The 25223-nt window shown below is 32.5% G+C and overlaps 1 protein-coding gene across 1 annotated transcript; it reads left to right on the forward strand.

Annotated features, from left to right (window-relative positions):
- Positions 1 to 2391: 2391 nt before the first annotated feature.
- Positions 2392 to 10227, forward strand: LOC115887254 (homeobox protein not2-like). Its single transcript, XM_030906635.1, has 3 exons — positions 2392 to 2494; positions 3545 to 3732; positions 9868 to 10227. The coding sequence occupies exons 1-3, from the start codon at positions 2392 to 2394 to the stop codon at positions 10024 to 10026; spliced, it is 450 nt and encodes a 149-aa protein (XP_030762495.1). The 3' UTR covers positions 10027 to 10227.
- The last annotated feature ends 14996 nt before the right edge of the window (positions 10228 to 25223 follow it).

The following is a 25223-nucleotide window of genomic DNA, read 5'->3' on the forward strand; positions in this document are numbered from 1 at the left end:
GCATGACGGATTTATATTTAAACCCATCCATAGATAACTTAAAAATTATTAGAAACTTTTTTTAGTAAAATAAATAGATTGGTATGGGACGTCATCTGCTTTTCTTCTGTCATCGTCTGTCGAAATCTTACCTGAGAAAAAAAACAGAGTATACTTTATTCTTCTACCTACTATCTTCTACCCATCTTCTACCTACTAATTTGTAAAAATACCAAAGAAAAATATAATAGAAATGTGAATACTAACCCTGTGAACATAACTCCATCGTTGTATTGGTCCCATACCCAAACTCCATTCTTATACAGTACTCTATCAGTCATTTTTATATCGTCTAAAATATGGGCAGTGACAGCTCTGGTGACAGTTCTGACATAAGTAAATGGCAGATGAGTAAAAAGTTTTTGTCATATTTAGATTTTGGCAGAAGTGTCTGTGGAAAACAATGAGGCTTATAACATTCCGTTGCAAAACCAGGTGAACCAGACCGGTAAACTACGGTAAAGTGCGGTTCCTGAAAAGCATCGGTTAAATTAATACGAAACGGTTGGGTAAAATATTGGAAATCTCAAATGTTGACGTTTTCTAAATTTCAATACCTTAATTATTAAATGTATCTTTTACTCATTTTTAATGTATGATGTTTTTAATGTATCTATTATCTGCTTTTACGCTTGATTCTTCTTTTCAATGGAGTTTAATATTGAAAAGTACCCTATGGTCTGTTATGTAGGTTACCCCATTTATCTATGGGTTACCCACCGTATGAAATTTGGTGGGTACGCTATGTGAGTAACGGTGTTCACGGTCCCACCCTGCAAAGTTCGATACGACATTTCGTTTACATCTTCATCAGAGTGGGACTAAAGATTTGATATTGAAGAAAAATGAGGATCAATTTCGGCATAATTGGCGACGGGCTACAGGATGACGCCCTCGACGGACGTTTCAAACCGATGCGTATAATGGAAGAAATCATAAGGATTTTTTTAAATTATGGGTCGATTGGAACCAAATTCGGCACGTGGATAGAGGTAACCGAATGGGGTCTATGGACAAACGGACATTTTAATACAAATTTTGTGAAAGCACACCAAATTATTTATTAATTTTTAGTTTATTACTTTTTCAACATTTTAAACTATCTACACTTTTTCTAACATGTCCTTAAAATCCTTTAATTTAATAGCTCTGCCGTTAGTAAGACAGAGAAACAAATATGCGCACATATTTTTTCCATAACAAGGGGCCGTCCTTTGCCGGAAACACTGCGACCTGTGAGGTTTATTGTGTTTGTCCCCTTTCTATATCTGCACCCATCCTTCTATTCCTGTGCCGTGCACTAGCTTATGCAGGTCCTTGATAGGATGGGTACATAGTTCCTCCGGTTCTAGCCTAGCTATCCCAAACAAAAAGTATCGCTTGCGATCCAGAGCCTCGCAATGACATATTATGTGCTCCGCTGTTTCAGGATCTTTATCGCAGAGTCTGCAGGAAAGACTTCCTTGATACAGGTTGAGCTTGTTCAGGTAACACTTGACAGCCATGTGTCATGTCAAGAGGCCTTTTGTAATCCGCACTTTATTCCTGCTAAGCATTAGCAGATTTTTTGCAGTTCTTTTGGGCTTACGATACCTTTGGGCTCATAAGCGCCCCAAGTGCCGCTTGACTGTCTGAGCATATATTGATGAGCTTACCTAAATAAGCTCTTCTATTGTTTTCTCTCGCACATTGTAGAATGGCGAATATTTCTGTCTGGAATACGGTTGAGTATTTACCCAAGGAAAAGGATAAGCTTGCCCTTGGTGTTTCCCCAAATACTACAGCTCCTGTTCCTTCAGCGGTCTTTGGCCCGTCTGTATACCGGGTTAGTCCATCCTGAAGGAATGTTATATCTGTCCACATTCCTCGATCCATTTTGTTCTCCTCGAATGGTTTGTATAGTGATAAAGAGGAGTCATTTGGTCCGATCTCATTTGGAGTAATGAATCTCCCATCTTTAAGTGTCCTGTTTCTGTCCCAGAGACAAGACACTTTGTTGTCGATAGAGTCCCATTCTTGCCTCCGCGTTGATCACTATGTGAAGAGGCGAAAGGTTCAGAAGCGCCTCCATTGATGCAGTGGGCGTTGATTTCATCGTCCCTGTTATGCTCAGACAAGCAAGTATTTGCACCTTACTAAGGTTGAGCATTATTGTTTTTTGCATTACCTTAGGCCATACCAAGGATGCATATATTACTGAAGGCCTCACTACTCCAGTGTACAGCCAGTGCACCATCTGTGGTCTGAGACCCCAGATTTTTCCATGAAGTCGTCTGACTACCGCTAGTGTAGTCACCGCTTTCCTTGTGACATTTTCCAAGTGTCGGTTCCAGGTCAGTTTGGTATCCCAGCATGATTCCTAGATACTTGACCTCCCCAGAGAGAGGAATTTCATCACCGCAGAGTCTTAGGGTAAAACATAGTGGAGCGACGAGGCTAGAGGCACAGCGACGAGGTAAGAGACAAGATAAGCGACGCGACAGGAGACACGTACATAATAAGGAGACAAAAGTTGAGATTTATTGCTCGACTTTCCAAATTCAAACCAGTATGTACAATGTTCTCCGACAGTGAAGATTAGATTTTATTCGATAATAGCCACTTCTGCCCAAAGTTCGTCTAATGCATAGCAGTTTCTGTGGTCTGGATGAGATGCATTCCATAACGCACGCCTGTTACATATGTTATTATATTATTCTCAGCCATTGCAAATGATAAATGTTGTCTATATACCAGTAGTACTCCTACTTAATGATACCAGTCAACCGAAAAAGACCACACGCATTCCAGCGTCAACGCGACAAGGAATCATTTTTATCTCGACGCGCATCTCCTCGCTTGTCTCGTCGCTTGACGCTTTGGCAATCTCTTTACTATGTTTGCCTCCATTACAATACACGATCAAATTCAAGTCGCGACGCTTACCTCGTCGCTGTGCCTCTTCGTCGCTCTACTATGTTTTACCCTTAGAAGTCCTGGTCCTCAAAATTCTTCTTTTTGGTGAAGGGGATTATTACAGTCTTTGTAGGACTAATATTTAGTCCCTTTTAGGCCCTATCTTCAGGGCCCTTTGCATTCGCTCCCCTTACTGTTGTGTTAAACTTACCTCTGACTATGCGAATATGCGCACATAGTGCACACACAATTTTTGTAGCAAATATTAAGCCACCTATTGACAAGGCGGATGACCTATTGACACGGATCACCTATTGACACGGCAAAATGGATGTCATCGTTGACCGCATCCCGCAAATACAAAGTCCTTTCTCAAAATCATTTCGCGTATGATATCGCACAAGTATACTTGCACCGTCTGGGGTTATAGAAAAATACTTTGTATTTGGCCCAGTCTAATCTTGCTCAAGGATCTTACTACGTATGTTTGGTTTGGTTTGCAGCAAAAAAATCTAATACACTTTGTGAAAGGAATTGTTTATCTCTCATACAAAGCATGATTGATCTTAAAACATTTTCATCACAACTACATAAGAATATTCTGTTCTAGTTCGCAGTGGAAAACACATATCTTCTAATATTCTACAAAACAAGAAAACATGCAAAGGCAAAAGAGTAAGAACAATTTTCACTCCAGAACAACTAGAACGTTTGGAAGCGGAGTTTGAGAAGCAACAATACATGGTTGGGCCTGAGCGACTTTATTTAGCGCACACACTACAACTGACAGAAGCCCAAGTAAGTACAACTTTTCGCTTTCTATTTTAAATGAGTTATTGAAATTGATTATTACATAGCATTATTTTTTATAAAATATATCTATGTAACAATCGTTATATTGAGCTTGAGCTCATAAAACAGTTATTCCATAGAATTATTTATTTAGATATTCGATCTCAAGCCCTTCAAAATAAAGGAATACATTTCTATTCTAACCCATGCGAATAAATATGGAATATTTTGTGTTAATAGAACTACATTTTTTTAAAGTACAACATATACAACATATCAGAAATCTTAGTAAAAAATAAGATATTTCATATACAGACATTTTAAGCTTTTTATTCAGAACCTCGAATTTAGTGGTTTCAATTAAGCTTTATTCAGAACCTCGCAATTAGTGGAATAAATTAGTGGTTTCAATTAGCGTAGAAGTTTGTTCCTTTAATTTCAATGTAAGCATTCAGAACGTCAAAATTAGTGGTAGGAATTTACAATTCGTGGAAAAAGTTTACAAACTTTTACTTTTTCTACTAATTATACTTCAAAATGTGCAAGGAATGTCATTTCGGATTTTGATTATCATCTATCAAGAGAAAATGTGGTTAGAAATCAAAAGTTTGTTGTTTTATAAGCTAAATTTTAGGCTTTCTCTATGGATACCACTGATTACCGCAAGCTGTTGCTAGGATATTCTAATAATTTTAATTATGTTTTTAGACATTGCGAATGATCGTAAACTTAAAAGTATAAAGTGTAATTAAAACGACTAATTTATTCCACTGATTGCGAGGTTCTGAATGAAGCTTTAGTTTATTATAACCTTCAAGCTTTATTCAGAACCTCGCAATTAGTGGAATAAATTAGTGGTTTCAATTAGTGTAGAAGTTTGTTAAAAATTAAAAAATATAAAGTGTAATTGAAACCACTAATTTATTCCACTAATTGTGGAATAAATTAGTGGTTTCCAATTAGTGGAATAAATTAATGGTTTCAATTACACTTTATACTTTTTAGTTTACGATCATTCACAACGTCCAAAAACACAATTAAAATTAATAAAATATCCTAGCAACAGTTTGCTGTAGTCTGTTTTATCCATAGAGAAAGCATAATATTTAGCTTATAAAACAATAAACTTTTGATTTCTAACCAAAATTTTTCTTGACGGGTGATAATCAAAGGCCAAAATGACATACCTCGCAAATTTTGAAGTATAATTAGTGGAAAAGTTAAAAATTTGTTAACATTTTCCAATAATTGAAAATTACTACCACTAATTATGACGTTCCGAATGCTGACTAGTCAGTGGCGTTGACTTTAAAAAGCACCAAAATATTTCAGTGCTGGACACCAGCACCAAATTTGGCACACAGTTTCCACACATAACAGGGCTTCAAAAATTGCCGGGAGACAATCTCTGGCATGTCCGGATCATTCTTTGATGACGTCATCAAAATGGCGGAAAACTTTTTCAGAATGAAATTGGATTATCACTTATAACTTTGTTAATATTTAACGGATTTTTAGTTATAATAGCTCATTTTAAAGCTTGAATAATTTGCTAAAAAAAACTATATCAATTTTTTTGTAGGTGGGGTAGTTATACGCATCCCTTAAAATTGGAATAAATAAATAAAAAATTACGGTTTTATTCTAAACAAATTGAAACGTTAAAACAACAAAACAAAAAAATTGTTTATTACGTATACTACCCTTAATTTTAACTATTTTTTGACCACCCCTCCCATCTACACATACCTCCCCCCCCTTACCAAAAAAACTGTATTCAGTTTTTTTGTAGGAGGAGTAGTTTTCACGCATCCCTTAAAATTGGAATAAATAAATGAAAAATGACTGTTTTATTCTAAACAAATTTCCAAACCAAACGCTAAAACAACAAAACAAAAAAATTGTTTATTACGTATTATACTACTCTTAATTTTAACTATTTTTTGCCCCCCTCTTACATCGACACATGCCCCTCCTTGCCTTTTCTCTGAAATGTTACAAATTTGTTTTCATAAGCAAAATAATAAAACTTTTTTTTTGAAGAAACAAAATGTACATAAAATAAATATTTTTTAAATATTTATTTTTGTTAACGAACGGATTTTGGTGAGAAAAATTTCAATACATTAAAAGAAATAACCTACCTTTACTCAGTCAAAAAAAATCCAATTTAAGTCAAAAGATAAACAAAAAATCATCGATCTTCGAAAGGACAGTAATATTTTCACTAGACTTTATATTGCTAGTCAAGTTAGACACTTGGACATTAATTAATTTTTTGCCAAGGAGAACAGTTCGTATCCACCATTTATATCGCAATTCGAAAAATTGCGAAAACGCTCAATGAAATCTGACATTGTTTCATGCATTATGCATTATTCAGACAACAAAAATTACCGACCAATTTGTTGTGGTACCTAAAGTATCTACACTAATTATTGATGGAGCTACCCTTGTTCATATGTTGATACCTCAATAAAGCCGAACATTCCAGCAGTACAGCGAAAACATTGTTCAATCTTATATTCGGTCAAGACTTTTTTTTTTTTTTGAATAATAATAACATTTATTTATATATTTACATTAGAATTAAAAATTATCATTTACAGATTTTTTCTTAATGGTTTTAAACTTATTAGAATTATTTTATTTCTTTCAAGTTATTTAATTTCTAGTTATTTACAGGCAACAATAGTTTTCATTATATGTATATCGATGTTTTTGAATATTACCATGACGAGTCTTATAGAACAATACACGTCAATGGGAGATAGAGGTAACATATTTTACCTATAATGTTACTAATATAATATACTTTGATTGTAATGTTTGTATCATATAATTTCTTAAAAATATCAAGTTAGTGGATTAATAGCAATTTTAGACATATATTTTATCGAAGAGTGTTGATAAGACTAAAATAAGCTTTATGTTTTATCTTTTTGTTTTATTTTTTCTCTTTAGAAGGGAGATGGTTCGGTACTTGCAACGGTAGATAGGGTCGATATTGTTTTTGATCAGTATATCCCGGAAAGCTTAAAAACAGGGACTTCTTCAAAGATTTGTGGTACTTATGTATCATTCAACTAGCACTGCGGAAACTGTAAATGAAGCAAGGCGAATCCTTTTTTACCAACATAACCGTTCCATCGAACATATTCCGCCAACGTGTGAAGTTTTGCTAAATCATAATAAAAGAGCAATTCTGCAGTGTTTCGTGTGGAGAAATTGCCTTCAACGAGATGCAGAGCAGCCAAATCCAGGCGAATGGGGGTGGAAGAAAGTTGGGGATCAACTTCTTTGGTCTACAAGTTCCGATATTTCAATGGAAAATTACAAGAGCTTATCGCATGCTTATAAATGCACTCAAAGATGTACTTCAAAATGTCGTTGTGTAAAAAGTACCTTAAGGTGCACAATGCTCTGCAGGTGCGAAGGTCAATGTACCCGCGAATAGTTTTCTTTTATTTGGGAATATTGTACATATTATTATTAGTTACTATTTTTAATTATAAGTGATAACGAAGTTAAGTTAATTTTAAGTTATTTTTAGTTTAAAAATGTATCCTTCCAGGTTATTTTTAGGACTTTATTTAACCAAACACTTTTGGTTATTTTCTTGGTTATTTTTTAGGAGAATTCAGAAGAACTTTCAGGGCTGGACAATACAGTGCTCTGTAAACGCGAAGGCCATGTATCCGCAAAGTTTTCTTTTGTTTGGGAATATTGTACATATTATTATTAGTTACTAATTTTAATTATAATTAATATGAAGTTAAGTTATTGCTAAGTTATTTTTAGTTTAAAAATGTATCCTCTCAAGTTATTTTTAGGAACATTTTTATTCATTTTTTAGGAGGATTCAGAGGAACTTTGAGGGCTGGACAATGCTCTGTAAATATCATGTACCCGCGAAGTTTTCTTTTGTTTGGGAATATTGTACATATAGTTACTATTTTTTAGTAATAAAATTAGTGCTAAGGTATTACTTTAATATTTATCTTAGATTTATTTTTATTGTTTAAGAAATATGTTTTCGCAAAAGTTATTTTTAGCTTGAGAAATGTATCTTCCGAAGAAATTTTTAGGAAAATACTTTAAATGGGCATACATTATACATTATGATACATTTTTAGGTGTATATAGGTTTGAGGGGTGGACAGGAACAAAAACAGAGAAGACTTAAGTAAGGGGAGGGTAGAAAAAAGAAATATTTAAAAAATATTTATTTTATGTACATTTTGTTTCTTCAAAAAAAAAGTTTTATTATTTTGCTTATGAAAACAAATATGTAACATTTCAGAGATATGGTAAGGGGGGGGAGGTATGTGTAGATGGGAGGGGTGGTCAAAAAATAGTTAAAATTAAGGGTAGTATACGTAATAAACAATTTTTTTGTTTTGTTGTTTTAACGTTTCAATTTGTTTAGAATAAAACCGTAATTTTTTATTTATTTATTCCAATTTTAAGGGATGCGTATAACTACCCCACCTACAAAAAAATTGATATAGTTTTTTTAGCAAATTATTCAAGCTTTAAAATGAGCTATTAAAACTTAAAATCCGTTAAATATTAACAAAGTTACAAGTGATAATCCAATTTCATGCTAAAAATTTGGTCCGCCATTTTGATGACGTCACCAAAGGATGATCCGGAGATGCGAGAGATTGTCTCCCGGCAATTTTTGAAGCCTTATTACCTCTAGAAAGCGTGTGCCAAATTTGGTGTTGGTGTTCGGCACTGAAATATTTTTAGGCTATGACTATGACTATACATTAAAATTAGGTGAACAAACTTCTACGCCTAATTGAAACTACTAATTTATTCCACTGTTTTCGAGGTTCTGAATGAATCTTTAGTATTTGACATGACATTTATTTATTCTGCAGTATCAAAAAGTTGTTTTTTTAGCCTATCTTTAAAACGCCCTGTGCAATAATTTCGTGCGCAAATTTTCCTAAACATATGTCAACACATGCCTTGGTTAATTTTTAAGAGCATAATGAACTTGCCACAAACATTTTGCAGTTTTTCCAATTATCGTTACTTTTTTATTACGAAGAAATATAATGACGAGGTGGTTTTGGTGACTATTGTTGTGTACAATTGAATATAGTTCAATCTTCTTAGTTTCGAAGATTGTACAAAAGTCATAGATTTTGTTGAAGATGGCCCAAATTATGAATATTCGCTTGGTCTTTGAAGAAGAATGGGAAAACATAACACAATATATTTGCAGCCTCAATGGCAGTATGAACCGACGTATACAGACAGTTATAGCCTATTTAAACTATATATATTATAAAATAAAAATTAATATTCTACGCCAAACTTTCTAAAATATAAAAAATTATTTTTCTTCGTTTCTTTAAATTGAACACCCTCTATAATATTTTTCTAATAGATGGATAATTAAAAAATGAACATTTCTTGTGTTTGGAATATTTCAAAATGTTTAACGGTTTCGTAGATATTCCCGGTTTATTTTTTTATTCCAGTTATTGTATCTTTAATAATTTTTTTAAGAAGGATTGAAAAATATATATTTTTGATTTATTTTTTAATATCTCTGAAATATATTATTACTCATATCTTAGGATTATGCAAAGTGATCAGAAAGTAAGCCAAAAATGCAATAATATACAGGGTGTTCCATTAAAAAAATCATCCCGAGCCACTCACACTTTTTTGAATCACCCTATAGAAGTTAAAATATTTTCCTGAAATACATCCCGGTACATACTTTAGTTTTGGACTTAAAGAAAAAAAAAGTTTTTTGATCTAGGAGCTACAGATGCCCGACGCACTATTGTCGGACCCTGTATACAGTTTTCTAAATAATTCATGAAAATAGGGCTATACTAAAAATAAAACAAAAATCAAACCAAACCAAACCAAACTTTAAACTTAAAGGACAACATTTTTCCGTTGCTTAGCAAAAAAATAATTTGTAGATTTTTCGTTTCTTCGAATTATTTTATTTTTCTTTTAAAAAAAACAAGTTAAAAAGTATTTTTTTAATAAATGGTGTTCAAACATTTAAACCGAAATTAAATCCATTTACTCGATGATAAACCTCAAAGTTTCATCTCTCCATTCATTTAATACATCTACGTTTTAATTGTGTTTCCATCTTCGCAGGTTAAAGTGTGGTTTCAGAACAGGCGCATCAAATGGCGCAAGCACCATTTGGAATTAACACATCAGCGGCTTGCGGTCCTCAAACAGCAGCAGCAGCTCTTGCTAGACGAGGCGCAGCCCGACGTGCAGGATACGAACAGCTCGGAGGCCGATACGTGAAAGACTTTGACGTTTGTGGGTAACATTCGGTTTAGAAAGGGTTTAAAGCTGCAGGTGACCTTGAAATGATATTTCATACAGGGTACTTTAAGAAAACCATCAAGATTTTTCTATGCAAATTTATTTTTTTTGTTTTATTAAATGAATTGAATGAATAAGATAAGGAAGAAATATATCAACAAAAAAAATTGGCAACAAAATGTAAATATAAAATAGGGTACACTCGATAATTTGCTAGTTTTGTTTTATGTTGCGTCAATAAACGTTAATAATAATTAAATTTGAATAAAAATATATTTAATAAAAAAATAGATAAGTTGATGTAATTTATTTCTTGATGAATTATTAGCTTTGCGCGCAGGTCCGATTCCGAACCAGTCCAGGGCTAGTCGCATTCGCGGATAAATACATTCTGAATTTTTATTAACAGTTCTGCGTCCGCGGATCTCATCGAATCAGTTCATTATTGGTTCGGAATCGGTCCTAGCGGTTCTCGGATTTTTGTTAGGACCAAAAATTCGACTCTGCTTATCATGCGTATTACGCCGGATCGGTCGGATCAACGTCAGCTGATTGCTGTTCTTATTTGTGTTGTGTCATTTCCATTATTTGTCAATTGGCTATTTTGGTGTTTTGCTTGGATTTTGTTACCTACCTAGGTACATAGTTAATTACATAAACAATTAATTTACCGTCTTCGGCGTCACTAATTTTTTGTGTTTGTACTTATTTAAGACTCACCCTGTATAAATAACTATAATTCATAACAATAATACCCTGGATATAATTTAGGGTATTATTGTTATGAATTAGTTAATTATAGTTGAAGTTAAATTGAAAAAATTGACATATCTTAATTATTTTTGATTAGTAGCAAAAATATACAACTAGTTAGTTCTGAAATAATTTTCTGGTTTGATTGATTTACTTCAGTGATGATTTCTCAATAGTAATAACACTTGTGCCGTGAACCCCTAAATTTAATGCCTTTTCTTGAGAAAAAATCTAATAAAAACAATACTGACAAAATGGTGTTTCAAAATGATTGCTTCCGTTGATCCTCCGTATTTAATGTATGAATGTAAAAATAAGTATTTCACTTCTTACTTAGTCAGTTTATTCAATGATTAATGTCAAAGCAAAAATGAGTTTTATATTTTTGTATATTTTTTCACATAAATACTTAAAATTAACGCGTTAAAAAATTAATAACGACTTTCCTAGAGAAGAAACTTTCGTTTATTTTATAGAAAACATCACATTTGTAAAGATGTCTTTTGCATTATACACAATAAACATTAAAATCTCCTATCAGGTTTTACTGTTAATAACATAAAAATTTAAAGAATCAATCACAATAGGTCAAAGCAATTAAAAAAAGTATTTTATTTTTTTTTAAGATATTGAAAATTTGGACCAAGCATGTTGGCATGATCGAAAAGCAGATGATTAAAACTATCATCATCATCATCGCCATTTCCAATTGGGGTGTAACCTCCTTTATATATTTTCCCTGTAACTGAGCTCGTTGTTGTCTATTGCGAGTCAAGTTATCCCCTGCTATTTCCTAATAATGTGGTCCAAATAATTCCTAATATCATGTGGTCCGATTTTGGTTTGTTGGCAATACGTTGACCACTCAATACGGTTTTTGGTCAAAATATTTCAAGGTCTGGCTTTGCTAGCAACGCAAGTTTTAATTTTTGCCATGTGTATATATCTGACTACAAATATACTTTTTATAAATACACTACATAATTATGTCATTTATTTTTACTAATTATAAAGAAATGTATTCAATTTCAACTCCATAAATAGACAAAAATCGAATTTGTAAGTTAAATATTATGTCAAACTGTAATTCTGGCTAAAATCACTAAAAGATATTCCAAAATGTTATGTTCTTTTTTCTTTAATACTTTTTTTTATACGACAAAATTTATAAAAAAGTAGAAGTAGTAAAAAGATTAGTAAATAATTAAAAAGAGTTGATGGGGGGGCAATGATTTCATACAATATAAAAAAAAAAACTAAAGCGGGATTTAAAAACTCGGCAGTTGAAATTTGGATTGAGGTTCAGTTGAGGGTTCACAATGTTAAACATTATGAAATGAAGACGCAACGCATTTATAAAAGTCAGTTGGTCGAAAAGTTGGCAGTTCGTTTTACGTTCAGAGCATAGTGATGGCAAAACTGTTATTTTTAGATAACAGTTGAAACTGTTATAGTTATTTATAAAAAACAGCTTAAAATAACAGCTTAAAAATAACAGGTTTCTTTATTTTATTGCTAAATATCTGAAAGAGTATGAAGCGGTCGCCGCCAGGCGTATTAACGCAGTTGCAAGTTGCTACAATGACATGCTCGGTGGTAGTATTTCCAGGGTGTCTAAAAATTTCTAAATATCGATTGTTATCTAAAATACCTCTCTAAAAACGGTCGTTGTTTACAAATAAGCGCTGTTTACAAATTGCGATATAAAAAAGCCAAAATTCCGCCACTCGTCTATACGTATACATTCCGATCTACCTACGCCTTGCCCCTCGATCGGCGTAGATCCTGAATTGCGTAGCAGTGTACAGGGTGCATCTCACTCGACGGGCAAGAAGCTCTTAGTTATAATTTTACCATTTGTGGTCAAAAAATAGCAATATAAGAAAATGTGTAGTATATTCTTCATAAGTAAACCAACTATACACTAGAGTTCGAATTAATTTTACACTTAAACTAGCGTGTACCCGCGACTTCGTTCGCGTCGAATTAATAATTTGTAATGGTGATGATAAAGCAAAGCAAGAATTTCTATTGACATACAAACTGGATAAAATTTTCTCACATTTGCCAAAAATAAGCTTTAAACGTCGAGCAGTTTAAGCAGAATCGTGGTTAATCAATTACTCAACTTTTTGGAACACCCTGTATTATTTTTTAAAAAATTTCAAAATATGTAAAAAAACAAAATAAATTATGCGTGTCCAAGCGTTTTCCCGAAAGACTAACCGTTTTTTAAATAACAAATATTGTAATATTTGAGGGGCGTTTTCACCCTCTTGGAATTTAAGATTCGAGAAACCCCTCCTTATCGAACCTCAACCCCACAGTCAATCCGTTTGCCAAAAATCAGCTTTAAACGTCAAGCAGTTTAAGCAGAATCGTGATTACTCAATGGTCACATTTTATGAAACACCCTGTATATATTTTTAAAAAATCTTAAAATATGTAAAACAACGAAATAAAATATACGTGTTTAAGAGTTTTTCCGGAAAACTCACCGGTTTTTAAATAAAAAATATTCTAATATTTGAGGGTGGTTTCACCCCCTTTGAATTCGAGTTTCGAAAAATCCCTTCTTATCGAACCTCTACACCCTAAAGTCAATCCGTTTTCCAAAAATCAGCTTTTTACGTCAAGGGCTTTAAGCAGGATCGTGATTAATCAATGACCAGATTTTTCAAAACACCCTGTATACATTTTTAAAAAATCTTAAAATATTATTCTGAAAATTTTTCAGAATAAATAAATACCTAAATATTGAAACTTAATAACGTACTGAAACATACAGCGCCATAATATCTCGACCTCCGCCCGTTATGCTCGTAACAGGTTGAAAAACAATATATCTAAAACAACTGATGCGTTATTCTCCAACCTGTTTCGAACTTCCATCGACAATCGACCGATGCAGCAGCCTTCCTTTCCCACTCCTGTTATCTCGACCGCCAGGCGTTATGCCCGCAACTGTTTCAAAAAACCTGCTTCTTTTATATCCTATTATTTTTAAGCTGTTATAAGCGCAATACGACCGTCGACGGGATCGACCGAAGCAGCTACGTTCGCCGTAGCGCATTCCCCACTCCGTTGTCCGTTGTCTCGCCGCCTGTATCGATGGTTGACGAAATAACAGGTTTTCCATCCATACTAGTTGTTTTTTGGAATTGCTTCGAGCAGCATAGAATTTCGGGGCGGTGCAGAGCGCCGACTTCGTTTTTCGTTTCACGAGCGGCCGATCTCTACGTGTCGTTATTTTATATCTGTTATTTTTTAGAAGTAGTAACGGTTGCGTTATGTTATTTCTAAATAATTGTTATAAAATAACAGATAGTTAAATAACAACCCATCACTATCAGAGCAGTTCAAAGATGGTCAATGTTTATGTCGGCCGTTGGCGACCGTTCGCGACGTTCGACGACAGTCAATGAATAAGCTCCTGTCGATCACGTGAAGCACGGTAAAGAGAGGCGACGCCGATGCATTGGAAAATGACCCTTATTGTTGTTTCATTATTTCTGTTAATGTAATGTTTATATTTTGCGTAATTTTGGATTACTGTATTTGAACTTTAACAAATATCAAAAAAGTACTTTTTAAATCGAAAGTAAAACGTTCGAAATTTTCACAGTATTCTAAACCTAACCTACAACCAGGAAACTGACGGTTTATAAATGCAAAAATATTGAACCTCAACTGCCGCGAACATCCAACTGAAATTAAACTCAACTAAACGCCAATTCGAGTTTATAAATCCAGCTTAATTATTTACAAACCTAATCATTTTTCTTTACAATATGGGCAACAAATAAAAGATGTGTAATAAAAGTGTATGATATTAGTTTTTCCTCTAAAATAAGTTGTAAGTCAATCTACTTTAATACTGCTTCAACATATGTGTTAAATAATAGATATTAGTATTTATTTGTTTAGATTATACAGTAATCTTTAGGAAAATAAGCATATGTAGATGTTATAAGAGCAACTATTTAATATAAAATAAATTTAAAAATTACATGTGTGTTTTTTATAAATCCCGCCCATTTCTTTTTAGTATGTATTCTTATTAATTCTAAATACTTATCTTATAATAGAAATAGTTATTTTATGATTTTAAATCCAAATATATTTTTATCTAAGTATATGTAGCCCAGTCACAAAAAATAAATTTCACGCTCAATATGGATATAGGTATAAAAAGTTACGCAACGATTCCAATATTATATTCCTAATTTTGTTACCAACATCTAATGGGAACGTCTACCACCAGGTGTAATAATTGCAAAACTGAATAAGCTTCAAAAACGGCATACTTTAATAAAATAATTTAAAACCTTTAATAAAATATAATTTTATCGACCAATTATATCGAGAGATAAAATTTCTTAGAATATAACAAAATATAAATTATTTTTTTCTACTGTTTCTACAGAATACACATATTCATAAAATATTATAAATAATATAAAATATAGTTTATATTATTTTTATATTATAAAGTATTTTATCAACAATATTTTTCTTCATATTTCGTGATCTGTAGTCTGTTTTAAACAAAGCCTTCTGAAAATAAAATGTACCTATAATTAACTAGTGCATAATTAACTAGTGCATATTTCTTCATAAATACTTAAAATTAACGCGTTAAAAAATTAATAACGACTTTCCTAGAGAAGAAACTTTCGTTTATTTTATAGAAAACATCACATTTTGTAAAGATGTCTTTTGCATATACACAATAAACATTAAAATCTCCTATCAGGTTTTACTGTTAATAACATAAAAATTTAAAGAATCAATCACAATAGGTCAAAGCAATTAAAAAAAAGTATTTTATTTTTTTAAAGATATTGAAAATTTGGACCAAGCATGTTGGCATGATCAGCAGATGATTAAAACTATCATCATCATCATCGCCATTTCCAATTAGGGTGTAACCTCCTTTATATATTTTCCCTGTAACTGAGCTCGTTGTTGTCTATTGCGAGTCCAAGTTATCCCTGCTAATTTCCTAATATCATGGTCCTAATATCATTCCTAATATCATGGTCCGATTTTAGGTTTGTTGGCAATACGTTGTACTCAATACGGTTTTTTTTGGTCAAAATATTTCAAGGTCCAACGCTAGCAACGCAAGTTTTAATTTTGCCATGTGTATATATCTGACTACAAATATACTTTTTATAAATACACTACATAATTATGTCATTTATTTTTAATTATAAAGAAATGTATTCAATTTCAACTCCATAAATAGACAAAAAATCGAATTTGTAAGTTAAATATTATGTCAAACTGTAATTCTGGCTAAAATCCTAAAAACTATTCCAAAATGTTATGTTCTTTTTCTTTAATACTTTTTTATACGACAAAATTTATAAAAAGTAAGTAGTAAAAAAGATTAGTAAATAATTAAAAGAGTTGATGGGGGGCAATGATTTCATACAATATAAAAAAAAAACTAAAGCGGGATTTAAAAACTCGGCAGTTGAAATTTAGTTGAGGTTCAGTTGAGGTTCACAATGTTAAACATTATGAAATGAAGACGCGCATTTATAAAGTCAGTTGGTCGAAAAGTTGGCAGTTCGTTTTACGTTCAGAGCATAGTGATGGGCAAAACTGTTATTTTTAGATAATAGTTGAAACTGTTATAGTTATTTATAAAAAAATAGCTTAAAATAACAGCTTAAAAATAACAGGTTTCTTTATTTTATTGCTAAATATCTGAAAGAGTATGAGGCGGTCACCGCCAGGCGTATTAACGCAGTTGCACGTTGCAACAATGACATGCTCGGTGGTAGTAATTCCAGGGTGTCAAAACATTTCTAAATATCGATTGTTATCTAAAATACCTCTCTAAAAACGGTGGTTGTTTACCAATAAGCGCTGTTTACAAATTGCGATATAAAAAAGCCAAAATTCCGCCACTCGTCTATACCTATACATTCCGATTTACCTACGCCTTGTCCCTCGATCCGCGCAGATCCTGAATTGCGTAGCAGTGTACAGGGTGCATCTCACTCGACGGGCGAGAAGCTCTTAGTTATAATTTTACCATTTGCGGTCAAAAAATAGCAAATATATAAGAAAATGTGTAGTATATTCTTCATAAGTAAACCAACTACACACTAGAGTTCGAATTAATTTTACACTTAAACTAGCGTGCACCAATAATTTGTAATGGTGATGATAAAGCAAAGCAAGAATTTCTATTAACATACAAACTGGAAAAAATTTTCTCACATTTGCCAAAAATAAGCTTTAAACGTCGAGCAGTTTAAGCAGAATCGTGATTAATCAATTACTCAACTTTTTGGAACACCCTGTATGATTTTTTAAAAAATTTCAAAATATGTAAAAAAACAAAATAAATTATGCGTGTCCAAGCGTTTTCCCGAAAGACTAACCGTTTTTTAAATAACAAATATTGTAATATTTGAGACGCGTTTTCACCCTCTTGGAATTTGAGATTCGAGAAACCCCTCCTTATCGAACCTCAACCCCATAGTCAATCCGTTTGCTAAAAATCAGCTTTAAACGTCAAGCAGTTTAAGCAGAATCGTGATTACTCAATGGTCATATTTTATGAAACACCCTGTATATATTTTTAAAAAATCTTAAAATATGTAAAACAACGAAATAAAATATACGTGTTTAAGAGTTTTTCCGAAAAACTCACCGGTTTTTAAATAAAAAATATTCTAATATTTGAGGGTGATTTCACCCCTTTAGAATTCGAGTTTCGAAAAATCCCTTCTTATCGAACCTCTACACCCTAAAGTCAATCCGTTTTCCAAAAATTAGCTTTTTACGTCAAGGGCTTTAAACAGGATCGTGATTAATCAATGACCAGATTTTTCAAAACACCCTGTATACATTTTTAAAAAATCTTAAAATATTATTCTGAAAATTTTTCAGAATAAATAAATACCTAAATATGGAAACTTAATAACGTACTGAAACATACAGCGCCATAATATCTCGACCTCCGCCCGTTATGGTCGTAACAGGTTGAAAAAAAATGTATCTAAAACAACTGATGCGTTATTCTCCAACCTGTTTCGAACCTCCATCGACAATTGACCGATGCAGCAGCGTTCCTTTCCCACTCCGATCCGATTTCCGTCTCTCGACCGCCGCGCCGCCCTGTTATGCTCGTAACAGGTTGAAAAGCAACGTATCTAAAATGACTGCTTCTCCAACCCGTTGCGAGCCTCCATCGACAATCGACCGATGCAGCAGCGTTCTTTCCCCACTCCTGTTATCTCGACCGCCAGGCGTTATGCCCGCAACTGTTTCAAAAAACCTGCTTCTTTTATATCCTATTATTTTTAAGCTGTTGCAAGCCCAATACGACCATCGACGGCGTCGACCGAAGCAGCTATGTTCGCCGTAGCGCATTCCCCACTTCGTTATCCGTTGTCTCGCCGCCTGTATCGATGGTTGACGAAATAACATGTTTTCCATCCATACTAGCTTTTTTTTGGAATTGCTTCGAGCAGCATAGAATTTCGTGGCGGTGCAGTGCGCCGACTTCGTTTTTCGTTTCACGAGCGGCCGATCTCTACGTGTCGTTATTTTATATCTGTTATTTTTTAGAAGTAGTAACGGTTGCGTTATGTTATTTCTAAATAATTGTTATAAAATAACAGATAGTTAAATAACAACCCATCACTATCAGAGCAGTTCAAAGATGGTCAATGTTTATGTCGGCCGTTGGCGACCGTTCGCGACGTTCGACGACAGTCAATGAATAAGCTCCTGTCGATCACGTGAAGCACGGTAAAGAGAGGCGACGCCGATGCATTGGAAAATGACCCTTATTGTTGTTTCATTATTTCTGTTAATGTAATGTTTTATTTTGCGTAATTTTGGATTACTGTATTTGAACTTTAACAAATATCAAAAGTACTTTTAAATCGAAAGTAAAACGTTCGAAATTTTCACAATTATTCTAAACCTAACCTACAACCGAAACTGACAGTTTATAAATGCAAAAATATTGAACCTCAACTGCCGCGAACATCCAACTGAAATTAAACTCAACTAAACGCCAATTCCCGAGTTTATAAATCCAGCTTAATTGTTACAAACCTAATCATTTTTCTTTACAATATGGGCAACAAATAAAAGATGTGTAATAAAAGTGTATGATATTAGTTTTTCCTCTAAAATAAGTTGTAAGTCAATCTACTTTAATACTGCTTCAACATATGTGTTAAATAATAGATATTAGTATTTATTTGTTTAGATTATACAGTAATCTTTAGGAAAATAAGCATATGTAGATGTTATAAGAGCAACTATTTAATATAAAATAAATTTAAAAAATTACATGTGTGTTTTTATAAATCCCGCCCATTTCTTTTTAGTATGTATTCTTATTAATTCTAAATACTTATCTTATAATAGAAATAGTTATTTTTATGATTTTAAATCCAAATATATTTTTATCTAAGTATATGTAGCCCAGTCACAAAAAATAAATTTCACGCTCAATATGGATATAGGTATAAAAAGTTACGCAACGATTCCAATATTATATTCCTAATTTTGTTACCAACATCTAATGGGAACGTCTACCACCAGGTGTAATAATTGCAAAACTGAATAAGCTTCAAAACGGCATACTTTAATAAAATAATTTAAACCTTTAATAAAATATAATTTTATCGACCAATTATATCGAGAGATAAAATTTCTTAGAATATAACAAAATATAAATTATTTTTTTCTACTGTTTCTACAGAATACACATATTCATAAAATATTATAAATAATATAAAATATAGTTTATATTATTTTTATATTATAAAGTATTTTATCAACAATATTTTTCTTCATATTTCGTGATCTGTAGTCTGTTTTAAACAAAGCCTTCTGAAAATAAAATGTACCTATAATTAACTAGTGCATAATTTCTATGGACATGATTTACATTTATATAAATTTAATTTTTATTAATTTACGCATTGCTAATTTTTCCTTTGGCTTTTATTAAAATTCTTATTTGATGTAAACTATAATTCGATAACAATTAAACTTTTAGTTACGTATCCGAGAGCGCGATTTCATTGTTGCCAACCATGGCAACATTCGACGACGGGCTAACTAACTGGAATTTAAATATCCCGCTGGAAATTTTTCTGCTGTAAAAAATGTCAATTTGTAGTTTGTTTCCTGACATTGTCATTTGTTTTGACAATTTAATTTTGTATTGCGAGTTTTTAAAAATGTTTACTAGCAGACGTTGCAGTCTAACATTGTTCTTCTTAGAACCTCTTTTATTGCAAAGTGCATAAGCGGTAGTAAAGGCACTTTATGTCCGTTAAGTGCTGTTAAAGAGGTGAGTTTTGTTGATGTAAATGATAACTGTTTATATATTTATAATTAATTTATTTTTGTTTCCTAAAAGCAATTAAAAGAAAATATGCAACAGTGAGCCACGCTGTGCCGGTCAAGCTTAATCACGTGACTAAAAGTTCATTTGACATGAACTATATGTTACTGTTATTATAAGTATTTTTTCTTCTCTTAAAACTGTTTCTACAGATTACACATATTTATAAAATATTACAAATAATATAAAAATTAGTGGTAACAGTTGCATATACGGTTTTCGGCTATTTTTGTATTATAAGGAAAAAATATATATATACTCACATTCTATTGACCTTAGAGATTGCAAATATGCTGGGGGAGAAGAGAAATTGCTTCTTTAAGTATTTTTTCAACCAAACAAACTTACGGGACCAGGGAGCGAATGGGATGCTGGGCGGGGTAAAAGCGTACAAACTGGGTAAAACATGACATACAAATATAAAAAAATCTATTCTAATGCTGTTGAGACCAACATAAAGAACGTGAGTTGAGGAAAAATGCAATTTTGGTAAAATAAGAAAAAAGAATTTCTAACATACGTAAAAAAACAAAGAATCAAACCAAACAAGACCAACACAATCTAAACCAAAACCCACCAAAACAAAACCAAACAAAACCAACCAAAACCAAACCAACCAAACCGCTCAGTGTGTTTCCATTGCTAGAGCTATAACTAAGCAATTCTCTATACCGCTGGTGGCTATTTAGTCAATATGTTAAACTAAAGTAAGTAAAAAATTAAATAAAAACATTTTAAAACCTATGACGTCATTTTTCCTCTTGAATAATTCAGGACAATTTATTAGCTAATTTGGCAAGTAGGTATACATCAATTCACAATGTTTGTCAAAATTCAACCTTCACTACTGTCAGCATATCCTTCAATGTAACCTGCCAATGATTTCTGAATAAAACAGTTCTTCATAGATTTTTTGAAGAAATTTTACATTAGCTTAATTAGAGGATTGTAATATGGTTGTGTTATGAATATATTTAATCAGAATATTGTTTTTACCCCGCCCAGCACCCCTACTCGCTCTCCGGTCCCGTAAGTTTGTTTGGTTGAAAAAATACTTAAAGAAACACAATTTCTCTTCTCCCCCAGCATATTTGCAATCTCTAAGGACAATAGAATGTGAGTATATAAAAATGTTCTTATATAATCCAAAAATAGCCGAAAACCGTATATGCAACAATTACCAAATTAGTACTTTATATTATTTTTATATTATAAAGAATTTTATATACATTCTTTTTCTTCATATTTTGCAATCTGTGGTCTGTTTTACACATAATAACATAAACACATAAGTAATTAACGAATGCATAATTCCTATGTATACGATTTACATTTTTACAAATTTACTCATGATTAATTTTTCCTTTTGCTTATTAAGATTCTTATTTAATGTAAACTATGTTGCTGTTATTTATTGAATTTATTTTTTAACGTCATTTGTTTATTTTCTACTTTATCTTAGTTGTTACCAAATGATTATAAACTGCAGATCAAATAATATAAAATGACCAGAACTGTAATAAAATGTAAGATAATTCATAATACCTAATAGTATCTCAATCATTTTAATAGCAGAAATATAGATTTTCTTGGAGCAGCGTGCAGATGAGTTCTTGCTTTGTTACAACATCGATTTTTCTACTGTTTAGATTTGCACCAAGCCTATAATATAGCTGCAGAAAAATTACATAAGATGAATCATTTTGACCCGCACAAATTTAACAAACAACAAAAAATGTGTTATATAAACTACCACACGCTAATGTGAGAAATCTTATATTGGTTAAATAAACAGACATTTCAAATGTTCGAATTATGGAACATAAATTTTTTTCTCTCACTTTTTAGACACTTCTTCTTTTAGATACTTTCTTTTTTTAGATATTTTTCAAAATTGTTTCTTGTTTCGATAAACAGACTTATACTGCGCACGAACGCCTTTTCTTCATGCGTTGCGACAAACATACAATAGGTTTTTATCAAATTACCTTTACCTACACTTGTCCGTGAGAACACCTTGCTTTGTGCATCGTACACATTCTCCACGTTATCATCGTCCCCTCACCGCGATTACAATTCTGCCCCCGCCGAAAATCCCGTGGCGGCGGTACTTTTATGAACCGCACGATCGTGCCTTTATCTCCGCCTCCCCCGCCGCCCCTGCTGGGGGCGGCTCCGACCCCGACAATAACGACGGAGCCACCGCCGCGATGTAAAGCGCCGCCGAGGCTCGGCATCTCTTTTGATTCCCGAATTAATTGAAATACCTTGCGTGCCGGAGCCTATGCCGCCCGGCTCAACAGCCAAAGATACATATTAAAGAACAGCATCCGGCCACGCTCTATTACACGCTGTTATTTGTGTAATTGACGTTTTTGCGAGGAGGGGGATTTGTGCCATTCGGATCGGTGATGTAAAGGCTCCCATAGATGTCCTTCCTTGTTGATTCCAGTGCCAAGACTTCAATTCAGGCCGATTTGAGTTTATATCAATTTGGAAAAAAGTCAGGTAAAATATAATTTCAGTAAATAAATTTGGCATAGGCCCAAGGGATCAGTTATCTGCATGACTTCCACCTATATATTTTTTTTAAATGGAATTATTAATTAAACAATTAAAATATATCAATCGGGTCGACGAATTCAGAGGCAGGTAACTGAAGGTTGAATTAGTCGCGGTCATTGTCGGGTAAGTGAAGTTATATTGTAAACTGTTTAGCGACATAACCGGCGACGACCAAGACGAGAAGACAAATATAAAAGAGTATGCTGAAGTGACCGTAGAAAGTCAATGAGTTGATAAGTCAGTCAGCTAGATTGTGCAGACTTAAAGTCTAGAGTCAATAGATGTCGTCAACACAACTACGTCTACTCTTAAGCATACTTTTTGTCATGGCCTTTCCCAATTATGCTCTTTAAATCTAGAAGGAGCACCTGGAACCTATAGCGACCCTAGCCAAAAAAAACGCTAGTTCGGGACAATAGTTTTATGCGTCTGCAGATTAGATCTTAGAGTCTACATGGATAAGTAAATTCTCTCCATTCTTTTTGAAAACATATCAGCGACATTCGATTCTGATTGTCTCTGTCTTTGACGCTGCCTTGATCGATCATCTGTCTTTCTTTTGTGTATCTAATTTTGAAGAAATAAATAAATTTAAATTGTTTCCGTGAACCATGCTTATATGGCCAATTTTTTATTATACTAGTTACTTATTGGATATATTTACTGCAATACCACGCGACAAAAAGACTACAAATGGTATAGAAGGAGCGAGTCTAATTAAAATTAATGATTGTTATACTTTTGTGGTGGATTCGGTTCTTGAAAAGACTTCTGGAGTTTTTGCCACTAGAAGAAATTCTACAAAATGAAAAAGTTATTTTTTGTAAACATCATTGGCGTTGCTCCAACGGAGACAGTGGTATTTTACTAATAAAACAAATTTGCTTAACCGACAAAGAAAACGAAAAAGACAAGAAAGAGATGATTGATGAAAAATGACTTACGACCAAGAAAAATAAAAGATTTTCAAGTAGTATCAAGTTTTTCAAGTAGTTCAAGTAGTTAAGTTCAAGTAGATCAATCTTCGGATTGTCAGGGGGGTGTCTCGGATTTTCACGGGATACTGTCTCCTCAATGAACATCCCAGTAGATTGAAGCTAAGAAACAAAAGCTGAGACTGTATGATGAGTTATAACCTAAGAAAGGGAAACACAATAGATCTATAAGGTCATGGTGATTAACTTTCCCCCTCCCATACAATCTATATCTACCACCTGAAAACCACTTACACCAAATTACCACTACACAATGGGTCTCCGTTGGATCAACGTTGTTATTTCTTTTGCTACAACAGAGCCATCTTAACTGTACTCTCTTTAACTTCCACTTTTCTATACACGAAGATAATTCTCCTTACCTCTACCATCCATTTTTATCCATCCAAGATATTATCTATATTTTATAATGTCATGTCATTTAACTTCTATGTAATTTCTATATGATTTTGAGGTAAACAGAAATACATATTTATTTAACAGTCTTTTTTATTTTTACTACTACGCTAATGACACCTACTCTTGAAAAACAATTATATTAAAAGTCTATGTCTAAATGAAACTATAAATAACACACGTTTTTTTTATATTTTATTTGTATATGATCGGTCAAAAGACATCAATGCATATTGTATATAGTTAGTCTGCCTCTTATACATGTCTATGTTAGATCCAACGAACTTTTGTAGTAGTGTGGTCGTCAGTTCACAAATATTTTGTACTAATTATCACATTATAATATCAATTATTGCTGCTTTACATTTCATATGAACCAACACATTCGCGTGGAAAATAAATATTAATTCATAGTAGTTTATATTCATTTGGTAACAACCAAAACCAAATATAAATTAAATAAACGATGTTAAATAATAAATTAACTAAATAGCAATAATATATTTTACACCAAATAAAAATACTAATAAACTCAAAAGTAAAAATTAAGCAAGAGTACAAAAATAAATTTATAAAAATGCAAATCGTACCCATACAAATTATGCACTAGTTAATTATATAGGAATAGGAATTTTCTTTTAAAAAAGTTTTGTGTAACATAAGCTACAACATAAAAATAATGTTGATAGATATAAATATACTTTCAAGATTTGAAAAAATCAATACTTTTAATTTTCTTAATTATAATAAATAATTCTTATTTCATATTTTGGTATATTCGGAAGAAACTATAATTCTAGAGTATTAAAAATTATGTATTATATTATAAAAGGTTTTAAGAGATTTAAAAAAGAATCCTCAGTTACCTAAGAGGACTCTACCTACAGGAAATGATTTTTGAAGTACATCATTATTGCAATTCAGGTATGCAGTTATTGCAGCTGTTGACAGACATCTCATTAAATATTAATAAGATAATTTTAAAATGGAGGTTATGTATGAAGTAGGCATGGTTGCATATTTTTTTTAAAACAGAGCATTGTAAAAAATACTCAATTTTACGTCTCTAAAAT

Source organism: Sitophilus oryzae, unplaced genomic scaffold (genome assembly GCF_002938485.1).
Source record: "Sitophilus oryzae breed Bouriz unplaced genomic scaffold, Soryzae_2.0 scaffold_557_pilon_pilon, whole genome shotgun sequence".
Lineage (NCBI taxonomy): Eukaryota > Metazoa > Arthropoda > Insecta > Coleoptera > Curculionidae > Sitophilus > Sitophilus oryzae.

Bases quoted from the DNA above. Each gene is read 5' to 3' on its own strand.
- LOC115887254 (XM_030906635.1), top strand. From the start codon at position 2,392: ATGATTCCTAGATACTTGACCTCCCCAGAGAGAGGAATTTCATCACCG. The intron at 2,495-3,544 runs GTAAGAGACAAG...ATTCTGTTCTAG, and splicing joins GCTAGAGGCACAGCGACGAG to TTCGCAGTGGAAAACACATA. The intron at 3,733-9,867 runs GTAAGTACAACT...CCATCTTCGCAG, and splicing joins TACAACTGACAGAAGCCCAA to GTTAAAGTGTGGTTTCAGAA.